Below are 12,420 nucleotides of genomic sequence, written 5' to 3'. Positions count from 1 at the left end.
GCTGACAAGGACTTCCTCCTGCTTCTACCAATGTTCCCAACGGCAGGTGTCCCGGGACAGCCAGGTAAAGCCAGCCTGGAGTGTGCCAGCCTGGGCCGGTGTGGCCAGGACTAGGCCACGGTGGCAGCCCCAATACCAGATGGCTGGGCGGGCGCCCCACAAAAGGAGGGTGGTGGTGGGCTTGGGCCGGGACAGAGACACCGCCAAGGGCTGGCAGATGGAGGCAGCGGGGGCAGGCCAGCTGTGCGTGTCCAGACAGGCGGAGACGGGGGAGCCCAGCACCTGACCTCAGGCCCACCCTGCACCTCAGCTCACGGGCTGACCCCATGGGACATGCCTGCCAGGGCACCCGAGAGGTTCGAGAGAATGCTCCGAGGGGACAGGGCTGGCTGGGCTGGACGGCCACTGCCCACAGCCACCTCCAGGTCCCCAAACCGGCCCTGCTGCCCTGGCCAACACCCTGAGTGAAAGCTGCCTGGGGAGGGGTTGCAGGCACGTCCACACTGGCAGGCCCAGCACCCGCACACCCGGCCCAGGCCTGGGTGCACCCGGGTCCCACACACCTGGCCTCCCCATGCTGGGCTTGGCCCTATCTGCTCTTCCCTGAGGGTCCTGAGGTCCCACAGCCCCTACTCCAACCAACCGGCACAGAGCACCGAACCCATCACCCGACAGAAGGCTCCAAGCCTGGGTGCAAGCTCAGTCACCCACAGCCTGCCGGACAACCTGACTGTCCCCACTGTCCCCCCGCAGGCAGGCGCACGAAAGGATTGCAGGCACAGCACGGGCGGCCCACAAGCTGAGGCTGGCAGCATGCGGGCGGTCACAGCGCGATGGCAGACAGCGCAGGCAGGGCGACGGGGCCACACGTGCCAGGACAGTCCACTGACGGGGCGCGGGGCCAGGGGACCGAGGGCCAGATGCCTGGTTTCGGGGGGGGTCTCAACAAGGGACCAGTGGCGTCGGGAGGAGCGGGGGGACTGGGCCGTGGCCTGGCTCCCGTGGACTGCCCCAAGCACGGGCCCCGGGCCGCCCGCCGCAGGGACACAGCAGCACAGCGCAGGTATCACGGGCGCAGCGCCCGCCCGTGGCCCCAGGCCTTACCCCTACTGGGCATCAAGAGGCGCTTCTTCATGTTGCCTGGCAGCGCCGGGGCAGGAGAGAGGGAGAAAAGACAGCGTCAGCGCGCACCGCGATCGCCCCGGGTGGTGACGAGGGCCACGCTCACCGGGCAGGGCAGGCCCGGACTCCCGGGCGGGGGCCACTCACCGTCCACCCCGTTGTGTTGCTCATAGCTGCGCTTGCCCAGGATGGTGGGGGAGCCGTTGTTGATGACGGGGGTCGCCTTGGCGGGTGTCAGGCTGCTGAGCACGCTGGACACGCTCTTCACGGGGTCAGGCTTGGGGGGACGGGGGTGGGTCTCTGCCGGGAATGACACAGGCAGAGCAAGTCACCTTTGCCCAGCAGGGGGCAGGCGGGCGGCCTCCAGCCCTCATGATTCCGGGACACCACCAGGAACTTGGCCCCATCCTGACTGGGGTGGACGTGGAGGGGTCGTCACAGAACCAGGGGCCCAGGAGCTCCAAGTGCCCTCCGCGGGGGCATGCCCAGGCCAATCCTGCACCCCAGGGCTTCCAGGGAGCAGGGAGACCGCCTGGCAGCGCCCAGGCCCCTCCGCCCCCAGTCAACAGGGTCCAGACACTGGCCGTGAGCACAGCACGCCTATTAACCAGGCTGCTGCTCAGACCGTGAACCGACCACCCGGCCAGCCTAGCCAGGGACACAGCTGCTGACGGCCAGCCCTGACACCGGCCACCTCTTCCCACAGGACAAGGGCCCACGACCCTAAACAGGGGGCAGTGCCAAGGCCACTTGAGTGTGCAGAGCTCACTTAGCTCAGGGCTCTGGTATGTGTTCCCAGGACAGTCACCCTTGCGTCAGGAGGGCGGCCGCACAAGCCCACTCCAGCCCAGCACACTGGTGAGCCGCCCCCCACCACCACTGACGTCTGGCCCAGCCCCCAGGCTGCTTCCGGCTGGGCGAGGGTAGCTGGCTGAGGTTCTCGGGTGTCCTCAGACCCTCAAAGGCAAGGGAACCCTCACCCGAGGCTGCGGGCCGGGTGTGCCCCTCCCCCTGCCCAGGCCCTGCAGAGGCCCCAGTGCTGCTCCCGTGGTGTGGGCGTGGCTCAGGGGTGTACTCCCTGCAGGTAACAGGTGTCACCCTGTCTCAGCGTCATTACAGGCATGGGTGTACCCCACCCAAACCCCAGACCTTCAGGCCCCAGGGACGATCAGAACACAGGGACCAGGGCAGGAAGGCTGGCAGGGAAGCCCCCTGGGTGTGCCTTGAGGAGGCTGGCCCCGCAGAAGACAGGGCAGCAGTCACTCCGCCTGGACCCCATCAGGCCCCAGGAGCAGAGAGCAGCCTGGGTCCCGGTGGGTCTGCCTGAGGCTGGCACAGTGCAGAGTACCCCAAAAGGACAGTTCCAGGCCCTGGGGAGCTGTCCCGGAGCTGCCGGCTAGAGAGGGCTGGGAGCACCCGTGCATGAGCTTGGGTCAGAAGCTGCCCACAGGCAGCACCAGGAGCCCTCCTCGCACCCGGCCTGCTCACCGAGATACCGGAGCACGGCTTCCAGCGGCTTGCGCACCGCCTGCTTCAGCACCAGTGGGCTCTGGGAGGCTTCGGGTAGCCGCGCTGTGCCTGCAGGGACCACACAGCGTGAGGGGTGTGGTGCCCCAGGGAGCACGGGACCCTGCCTGCGCCTTGACCCGGGAGCCCTCGCGGGGCTCGGCCACGCCAGCACCGGAAGGAAAGGGGGCTCCCTGGTCCAGGACTCACCTCGGGGCTGCGGGCTGGGCCCCAAGCCCTCCCCACCACCTGTAGGAACAGCGTAAGCGGGCGTCAGGGTGACTCACACTCGGCCTTGATGGCCGCGCTGTTGATGGGCAGGTAGGGGTGCCTCGCGGCGTGCCACGGGCGCAGGATCTCACGGCACAGCCGCCGGGCAATCCGCGTCAGCTTCGTCGTGTGCAGATAGAAGGCCTGCCGGGTCTTCATGGCAAACTTGGGGCTCCCGCTGCTCCGGGCTGGAAGGCCGTGGGGACTCTGCGGAAGGGGGCGCAACCGCCCCGACACAGCGCCATGACCGGGGGCCGAGCACCGCAAGGCGGACGCGCCCGCAGCCGACAGGGCGGGCACCCCCCCCTTACCATGTTACTGCGGTTTGGTCCTGGCCGCTCTCCATCTAACCGGGTTGGCATTTTCAAGCCACCATATTTCTTCCAATATGTCCAACAAGATGCGCAGAGACGACACTGCATGTTAGGGGGACCCCAAGAATACCACTGGTAAGACTGTGTGGCTACGGACAACAAAGTTGGAAATAGACGGATTCTTAAGCAGAACCAGCGATGCCAGAGGATCCCCGCCGCCCCCACGCCCGCCGCCCCACCGCCAGGCACCCCACACACGTCCCCGAGGCCTTCCCAACCACACCCACGGGACACAGCCCCCACCGTCCGTGGGCCTCTCCCAGGCTGGGCCGTGCTGGAGCCCTCAGGGCCAGCACAGGCGCCACGGCCCACGAGGCGGGCGTGCGGTGTCCCCGGCCTCCCAGGGCACTTACTGTAACAGCTCTCGCAGGCCCGGCCAGCCCCAGGGCTCTGGCCCGGCGCACCCGTGCCATTCACCACGCCGGCTTTGACGTTGTTGACGCTGATTTGGTTCGGATTTGGCTTGTTACTTAGGGGAGGAAAGGAGGGAGGAAGGACTTGCAGGCGCACGAGCCTCGAGGGCCCGTCTGCCCAGCACACGCCGCGGCCGACCGCCTCGCCCAGAACCACGTCCCGGCACCCTTCGGCCGCGGCTGACCGCCCTCGCCCCTGGCAGGGATCTTCCTTTCTCCCCTTTCAGTTCCTGGAAGTGGCTCCCGCTGAGGTCTGAGCCGCTCTCCGGGTCCCCCGAGCTCCTCCCCAGCATGGAGCCCAGCTCAGGGACCGAACCCTGGCGGTGTGTGTTGGAATCCGAATGCCCCCTTACTGGCCAGGAGTCCAGGACAATGGAGACATGGCCACTGTGTCTGCAGCCAGAGCCACCCAGCCCTGAGCCACCCTCCTGGGGGCTGCCCCAGCCTTCCCGGCCTCCGAGTCCGAGCTTGCTGTGCCCGCCCTCCCTGAACCCCGGGGCCATGAGGACCGCGGCTGGGAGGCATCGGAGTCCGAGCTTCCTGTGCCCGCCCTCCCTGCACCCCGGGGCCGTGAGGACCGCGGCTGGGAGGCGTCGGAGTCCGAGCTTCCTGTGCCCGCCCTCCCTGCACCCCGGGCCCGTGAGGACCGGCTGGGAGGTGTACTTACTAGTTGGGAATATAAACTTGCTTTAACTTGCTCTCCGCTTCAGCAGCTTTCAAGCGTTTCTTAAAACAAAAGAGAAGGTCAGAGGTCAGCGGGCCAGGCCCCGGTGGGGGCTGCGGTGCAGACAGACTGGAGGCCACAGGGAGGGACACCAATGTCTCCCCAGTGCCGTCTCCCCTGGGGAAGAACTTTGTGAAAAGAGCCCCAGAGAGGGAAGGAGCGGAGCCTCAGACGCCCAGGCGGGGCTGCTGCGGGGACACAGCCGAGCCGGGGGCTCCGGCGCCTTCCTCCCGTCCCGCCTGCTGGGGAGAGGAGGGGCGCGCGATGTGGAGGGCGGGCTCACCTGCTGCACGTATCTGTCGGTGGTCTTCCACATGTAGTAGTACTCAATGATGCTGGTGAGCGACTTCCACGGGAGCTGGCAGGAGGAGGCGCGTCACACGAGCAGGGAGGGGCAGGAGGGAGGCACGTCACATGGGCAGGGATGGGCTGTGGCCAGAAGGCCATGCAGGGGGCAGGAGGGCTGTGGCGGGAGGTGGGAGGGCAGGGTGTGCATGGTGCCCGGAGGCCAGGCTCCTGAGGCAGGAGGGTGCGGAGGGCAGCTGAGAGGCAGGTTACCCCCACCAGGTGCCAGAACACTGTGACGCCAGGGCAAGGTCGAGACCCTGCCAAGCGGCACTGACAACCCGGCCTCCAGCTCAGCCTTTTTTTTTCTTTTGAGATGGAGTCTCACTCTGTCGCCCAGGCTGGAGTGCAGTGGTGCGATCTTGGCTCACTGTAACCACCGTCTCCCAAGCAATTCTCCAGCCTCAGCCTCCTCGGTAGCTTGGACTACAGGTGCCTGCCACCACACCTGGCTAATTTTTGTATTTTTAGTAGAGACGGGGTTTCACCCTGCTGGCCAGGCTGGCCTCGAACTCCTGACCTTGTGATCCACCCGCCTCAGCCTCCTCAAGTGGTGGGATTACAGGTGTCCGCCACCGCGCCCGGCCTTCTCAGCCGTTTCTTAAAGTTGTACTTTATTTTCTGAATTTCTTAAAACACTCCTTTTCTGGGTTAGAGTTTAACTTGGCTGGGTGCCATTGCTCACACCTGCAATCCCAGCACTCTGGGAGGCCAAAGTGGGTGACTCGCTTGAGCCCAGGAGTTCAAAACCAGCCTGGGTAACATGGCAAAACCTTGTCTCTACAAAGATTTTAAAATGAGGCAGGAGAATTGAGGCTGCAATGAGCTGTGATTGAGCCACTGCACTCCAGCCTGGGCGACAGAGCAGGACCCTGCCTCAGAAAGAGTTTAACTTGGCCAGGGGCAGTCACTCACGCCTGTAATCCCAGCACTTTGGGAGGCCGAGGCGGGTGGATCACGAGGTCAAGAATTCAAGGCCAGCCTGTGAAAGCCAGTCTCTTTTAAAAATAAAAAAACATTAGCTGGGCATGGTGGTGCATGCCTGTAATCCCAGATACTCAGGAGGCTGAGGCCAAGAACTGCTTAAACCTGGGAGGCGGAGGCTGCAGTGAGCGGAGATCGCGCCACCGCACTCCAGCCTGGGCGACAGAGTAAAACTCTGTCTCATAAAAAGATAAAAAGTTTAACTTTACGACTTCCTTCTCCCATCTCCGTTCTTTCTACACCCTACCTGAACTTCACTACTCGCCTTCATGTGTTTTTCACCTTTTGTACACAGCGGTGATAAAGTCAGGGAGTTCCTTTTAGGGCTTCCTTGGTTATAATCCCAACAATTTCAGATTGGCAGTGTTTTCACCAAGATTATCCGCTAATATTCTGCTATTGTGTTCTGGGGTTCTATCTTAAGCTTTTAGAATGTCACCTTTTAACATCTAGGAGCTTGAGTTTTTTTTTCTTTTTTTTTTTTTTTGAGATGGGGTGTCACTCTCGCCCAGGCAATGGCGCGATCTCGGCTCACTGCAACCTCTGCCTCCCGGGTTCAAGCGATTCTCCTGCTTCATCCTGAGTAGCTGGGACCACAGGTGCTCGCCACCATGGCCGGCTCTTTTGTATTTTTAGTAGACAGGGTTTCACCATGTTGGCCAGGCTGGTCTCAAACTCCTGACCTTGTGATTCACCCACCTTGGCCTCCCAAAGTGCTCGGATTACAGGCGTGAGTACCATGCCCGGCCCTAGGGCTTGAGCTTTTCAAGTCCAGCACTGAGGTCTGAGGATGTCACCTGCAACGTTCTCGCTTCTCTGGTATTTACCACCGTGATCAAGGTCACCGACCTTCCACGGACACAGACAGCTAAGTGTGCTCTGTGGCCGGGATTTCTCTAAATAACCTGCCTGATTAAATAGGGTTCAGATCTTTCCTCAGCCTGGTCCACTGCATCTGCCAGGAAGGAGAGCAGGGCCAGCTGCCTCCACACGGCCCCCGAGCTGCAGCCTCCCAACCCCGTGCCTAGACACAGCCCCCCAGGCCCAGCCTCCCAGCTCTGAGCCTGGACACAGCTTCCCAGCCCAGCCTCCCGACCCCGCACCTGGACACGTCCCCCCAGCCCCAGCCTCCCGACCCCGCACCTGGACACGGCCCCCCAGCCCCCGCCTCCCGACCCCGCACCTGGACACGGCCCCCCAGCCCCAGCCTCCCGACCCCGCACCTGGACACGGCCCCCCAGCCCCAGCCTCCCGACCCCGCACCTGGACACGGCCCCCCAGCCCCAGCCTCCCGACCCCGCACCTGGACACGGCCCCCCAGCCCCAGCCTCCCGACCCCGCACCTGGACACGGCCCCCCAGCCCCAGCCTCCCGACCCCGCACCTGGACACGGCCCCCCAGCCCCAGCCTCCCGACCCCGCACCTGGACACGGCCCCCCAGCCCCAGCCTCCTGATCCTGCACCTGGACACAGCCCCCCAGCCCCTGCCTCCTGATCCTGCACCTGGACACAGTTCCTCAGCCCCAGCCTCCTGATCCCGCACCTGGACACAGCCCCCCAGCCCCCGCCTCCCGACCCCGCACCTGGACACGGCCCCCCAGCCCCAGCCTCCCGACCCCGCACCTGGACACAGTCCCCTGCCCCAGACCCCTAAGCACTGCCTCGGGAGGGAACCACATGCAACAGGGTGTCCCTCGAATTCTGCCCCGGTCTGAGCCTAGTTGGTGAATTTCATGTCTAGACCTCATCCTCTTGTCTGAAAAAGCTCTGCTCTTCTGGGTGTTTTTAAGCCTGGAGAGATCTCTATCTGCTTTACAGAGGCTGCTGGCCCCGGGGACAGTCGGGGACTCCTCCCGCCTGGCAAGCTCACCCCTCGGCCAGACACCCCCACACAAAGCTGCGGCGGGGCCTCCGCGAGAGCCTCACGGCTGGCCCTTCAGGTCCAGGTGCCCGACTCAACCCCGTGTTGTCTCCAGAATTCAGCTGCTTCTCCAGCCTCTGCTACACTGGTCTGAGTGCTGCTGCTTGGAATGGTGCTTCTCATCAGATACCAGCAACCCCGCGGGGGCCCAGCACCTCTGGAGGCCCCTCCCTGCCCTGGCACAGGCCCCACCTCCCCAGGGCTGGCGGTCTGGGGCCCCATCACCTTTACGTGGCTGTGCTCCTCTCTCTGGGGACCCACTGGATGCTCTTCTAACAGATTAGTTTAAAAGTATCTTTTTTTCTTTTTTTGAGACACAGTCTCGCTCTGTAGCCAGGCTGAACTGCAGTGGTGCGATCTCGGCTCCCTGCAACCTCTGCCTCCCGGGCTCAAGCAATTCTCTGCGTCAGCCTCCTGAGTAGCTGGGATTACAGGCGCCCACCACCACGCCTGGGTAATTTTTTGTACTTTTAGTAGAGATGGGGTTTCACCATCTTGGCCAGGCTGGTCTTGAACTCCTGACCTGATGATCCACCCGCCTCGGCCTCCCTAAGTGGTAGGATGACAGGCATGGGCCACCGCACCAGCCGGTTTGAAAGTATTTCACGGGAGCTGACAGCGGGAGGTGGGGAGTCCTGATGTGGAGGTATAGGGAGGGCAAGACCCCGCAGCATGAAGAACCTCTAGGCCTGTCGCTGGGCCAAACTCACAGGAGACAGAGGACAGGGACACGAGGAAAGAGAGGCTCAGCTTAGTCAAAAACAAAGCAAAACCTATTCAAGAGGCTGAGGCAGGAGAATTGCTGGAACCCGGGAGGCGGAGGTTGCAGTGAGCCGAGATTACGCCACCGCACTCCAGCCTGGGCCACAGAGCGAGACTCCGTCTCAAACAAAAACAAAAACACAGCAAAACCAAGCCTGGGGCTGGAGGGGGTGGCCAGGGAGGGAAGGTCTCGGTGAGGATCCCTGGCCTCCGCCACCCGGGCCGACGCTCATCCTCGTTGTGCGGCAGCCCCTCTATGCCCAGGCCCCGCTGGCGCCCCCACGCCTGTCTGCTGAGCGCACACACGGCCTCCTTGGCTGAGCCGCGGTGTGACAGGAGGGACTATGGCGGCTGAGTGCAGCCGAAATGGAACTCGCAGCTCCACACAGGGCATCAGGGTGCAGGACAGGCTCCCTGGACGCACGCCCCACAGCCCACCCGGAGACAGGCATGGCCAGCCACTCCCCTGCTGCCATCATCGGTACTCACAAAATCTTGCTGAATGTCCGTGAAATCCTTCCCGTATTTTTCCAGGGCCTCCTCGAAAAGGTTGGCCTCTGATGCCGACCACTCCTCCATCTCATCCCTGCAGAGCACGGGCCCGCCCTGTGGCACCAGCGCCGAGATGGCCTTGGAGATGTCGTAGATGTTCTTGTGGAGCGTGTCCATGGCGTGGAACTGTGGCAGGAGACAGCGGGGTCACCCGGGCTCCTGTGGCACGGCACTCCTGCCACTGCCTCAAGGGGCTGGATCCCCTGCTGCGGCCCCGGCAGCCCCTCCCTGCACCCTCTGCACAGGCTGGCCGAGCTTGGGGTGGATAGGAAAGGCCAGTCCAGCTGGAACAGCACCTCCGCAGGGGCCCTAAATGCCTGGGGCAGGGGCTGGGCCCAGGTAGCAGGGAGGGTGCAGCCACCTTGGGCCGTGGGTCACCCAGGTCCCAGCCCTCGGCCCACTCACCAGGGTGATGTCTCGGGAGGCGGCAGCGGCACTCATGTGCAGGCTGGGCTGCCGGACAGAGCTGCTGCAGTCCAGGGCCCGTGCGAAGGTGCCCACGGAGCTGGGGAGCGGAGACACGCTAAGTGCTGTGCAGGACAGGCAGGGGCTCCACCCATGCACCCCACTCCCCAGGCGCAGGGGACCAGGGGCCATGGGCAGCAGGCAGCAGCCTGCAGGCGGTGTGGACGCCTTGTGCCCCAGGGCCCAGCACCCACCCCGGAACCCACGTGCATCGGACTGAGGGCATCCTGATTGATTGGCAGCCACCCCGGGGCTTCTTTGGGGTTTTCTCTACCTCCCAGGCTGCTGGCAGGGAAGGTGCATGGTCCTCTCCTAGGCCTCAGCCTTCGCTCCGGCCCAGGGCTCTGCTCCCTGATCAGGCCCAGCCCACTTGCTCCCAGTGGCCCAGGAGTGGGAGCCCCATCAGGGACACGTGTGCTGTACACAGGCCACCCTTCTATTTAATGAAAGCCCTGGGCCCCACGCTCCAGAGCCTCTCTGGAAACTGCTGGGGGGTTCTCAGGGCTGCAGCCCATGGGCTTCATGTTGCAATATGGGATCCAAGACCCCCACGTCCCCGACACCCACCACAGGGCAGGGAGAATGGGAGCTCCGGTCACCGCCCCTGCTGGTCTTGCCAGGAGCAGGACTCACCGGGCCACCACCAGGAACTGGTCAATCTGCTTGTCTGTGAGTGGGTTGTGCGCCTCCCACACCTTGGTCTCCAGCTTGGACTGGTCTCGGCCATCCTCCTCGCCTACAGGGAGGAAGTGTGACCTTTCCAGCATGCCGGGTCGCGCCCCTCCTCCCCGGGTGCAGGGAGCTGCTGGGAGGGGGAGGGGGAAGAGCTGCACGGCCCGGTAGGTGAGGCCAGGGTGTGAGGTTGGATGGAGGCCGTTGCACACACAGGTATACGCACGCACATTCGGCACGCGGTAGCCTCTCAACCCGGGGATGGGGTGCACACTTGAGGGGCCTCCTAGCCCCCCGCAGAATGCAGGGCTCTAAGAACCGTGGCCACGACACATGGGAAGGCTGGTTTGTAAATTTCAATCAAGCTTTTTATTTCTTTATTTATTTCTGAGATGAGGTCTCGCTCTGTCACCCAGGCTGGAGTGCACTGTAGTGATCTCAGCTCACTGCAACCTCCACCTGTTAGGTTCAAGCGACTCTCCTGCCTCAGCCTCCCGAGTTGCTGGGACCACAGGTGCTGACAGCACACCTGGCTAGTTTTTGCATTTTTAGTAGGTACGGGGTTTCATCATGTTGCCTAGGCTGGTCTTGAACTCCTGACCTCGGGTGATCCACCTCCTCGGCCTCCCAAAGTGCTGGGATCACAAGTGTGAGCCATGGCGCCAGGCCCAAACTTTTTATTTTGAGATACTCAGATTCACCTGCTGTTACAAGAGGGTCCTGCCACATCACAGCAGTGGCGGACCATCTCCAGGACCTTCTAGGGGCACAGGCTCCCTCCTGGCACCTCTTCAACTTGACGGGCTGTGGGGCAGCCACTGCTCAGCCCGGCACAGCCAGAGCGGGGGGCGGGGGACCCGGGGGCCACCGGCTGTTTCCTGTCTTCTGGGAGCTGGGACGATGGGAAGGCTGGTGAAGAGGCCACGTGACACCAGCGACCGGCCAGGGCGGGAGGGCTCTGATGAAACAGGCTTTTACTCGCAAAGAACAAGACCATGGTGTTGGGAGACACCCCCAGGAGAATGTGGCTGAGCGTGGCCCAACCTGACCCGGGGAGGACCTAGAGAATGAGCGTCACGACCGTCCTCTGCTCCCACGATTGTCCTCTGCCCGCTTCTCCTGCCGGAGCCGCCTCCATGGCTCAGTGCAGGGGGCCAGGCTCAGGCTCCGCCAGCAGCTCCCAACCAAGGATGACCAAGGGCAGGGCCGCCCTCCACTGGGGCGCCCGCTGCAGGTCCAGCATAGAGGGAGCTCTTGAGGCTAGGACAGGGCTGGACTCGGTCAAAAGTCCCCAAGAAAACACTATTTCTCGCTAAGAGGCACTGGCTCCCACACCCTGCCCCGAGGGCCGGGCATCCTGGGCCATGTGCCCAGGGAGGGTCAGGCCTTTCGGCCTCTAGAAAACAATGCCTGGCCAAACTCAGAGGACAGGGTCACCAGGGAAGTGCGGTGCCACAGAGGGAGGGGCCGCTGCATGGCCCTGGAGGTGAAGGGCCTGGGGCTGTGGGACCAGCAAGGTGGGCTGGGGGTCTCCAGCCTGGGGTGGACTCCTCACCCTGGCTTGGGGGTACCCTGGGGAAGCCAGGGCCCAGCTCCCCAACTGCCAAGCAGCTGAGCCTTGGAGTGAGCCCGCAGGCCACGGGGCTCTGCCCGTCCTCACCGCTGATGACAGTCACACTCCCTTTGACATTTCACTCACTAAAGGCAGGTGCACAACGAGTGTGCAATTTTCTATCACTCAAGAGGGACACGACCTCCAGGAGGTGTGGAGGGCTCTGGAAGCCCCGGCCCGGCTCCTCAGCAGCCGTTGAGAGCCCTGCCCCTTGTACCAGCGGCCCACAGGCCAAGGAACGGCAGGGCACCGGGGAAGCAGTGTGGGTGGGGAGGCCAGCTCTGAGGCTGGCTCAGGCTGGGGGACCCTCAGCCCCATCGCTCCAGGCCCTGCAGAGCTCCACCGGCTCTCTCCAGGCTGGATCTTGGCCCTGTGTGCATGGGAGGATGGGGGCACCTCATGGCCCATTCTCCCGCCAGGCTGAAGGTGCCAGGTGAGGGCCTCTGACCTGAGGCGGCTCCTCACTCTCTGGCCCTCAAATGATCTGCGCTCTCACCTGCCTCCCAGCCATGGATGCCACCTTTCCACTGGGGCGCGGCTGCCAGGCCTTTGCCCTTGGCCAGGCCAGAAGGACAGGACAGCCGCGGGCTGGGAGACCCGGAAATGACAGCAGGGTACCCTGAAGGCCACAGCCAGGGACAGCACGGCACAGCACAGCACAGCGGCCTCCGCAGGCTCAGACCCACAGCCTAGGCCCA

General features: G+C 63.8%; 1 protein-coding gene across 5 annotated transcripts in view; it reads right to left on the bottom strand.

Annotated features, from left to right (window-relative positions):
• Positions 1 to 12,420, bottom strand: part of MTA1 (metastasis associated 1) — a 54,579-nt gene that overhangs the window by 2,862 nt on the left and 39,297 nt on the right. For 2 of the 5 annotated variants that reach the window (XM_064375277.1, XM_064375279.1), the window contains 11 exons: positions 10,072 to 10,174; positions 9,379 to 9,478; positions 8,911 to 9,099; positions 4,693 to 4,767; positions 4,353 to 4,411; positions 3,626 to 3,741; positions 3,210 to 3,361; positions 2,916 to 3,105; positions 2,611 to 2,700; positions 1,270 to 1,422; positions 1,105 to 1,140 (listed from right to left, as the gene is read on the bottom strand). In XM_064375277.1, the coding sequence (XP_064231347.1) occupies positions 1,105 to 1,140; positions 1,270 to 1,422; positions 2,611 to 2,700; positions 2,916 to 3,105; positions 3,210 to 3,361; positions 3,626 to 3,741; positions 4,353 to 4,411; positions 4,693 to 4,767; positions 8,911 to 9,099; positions 9,379 to 9,478; positions 10,072 to 10,174 (1,263 nt within the window). Of the gene's footprint in view, positions 1 to 1,104; positions 1,141 to 1,269; positions 1,423 to 2,610; positions 2,701 to 2,915; positions 3,106 to 3,209; positions 3,362 to 3,625; positions 3,742 to 4,352; positions 4,412 to 4,692; positions 4,768 to 8,910; positions 9,100 to 9,378; positions 9,479 to 10,071; positions 10,175 to 12,420 lie in introns of those variants that run through there. The other 3 variants (XM_064375278.1, XM_064375280.1, XM_064375281.1) reach the window with 2 other exon arrangements.

The sequence above is a fragment of the Aotus nancymaae genome, unplaced genomic scaffold, assembly GCF_030222135.1.
Source record: "Aotus nancymaae isolate 86718 unplaced genomic scaffold, 86718_ANA_hifiasm-v0.15.2.pri h1tg000011l, whole genome shotgun sequence".
Lineage (NCBI taxonomy): Eukaryota > Metazoa > Chordata > Mammalia > Primates > Aotidae > Aotus > Aotus nancymaae.
The sequence above is the reverse complement of the archived record's forward strand: the minus strand, read 5'-3'. Positions and strand labels throughout refer to the sequence as shown.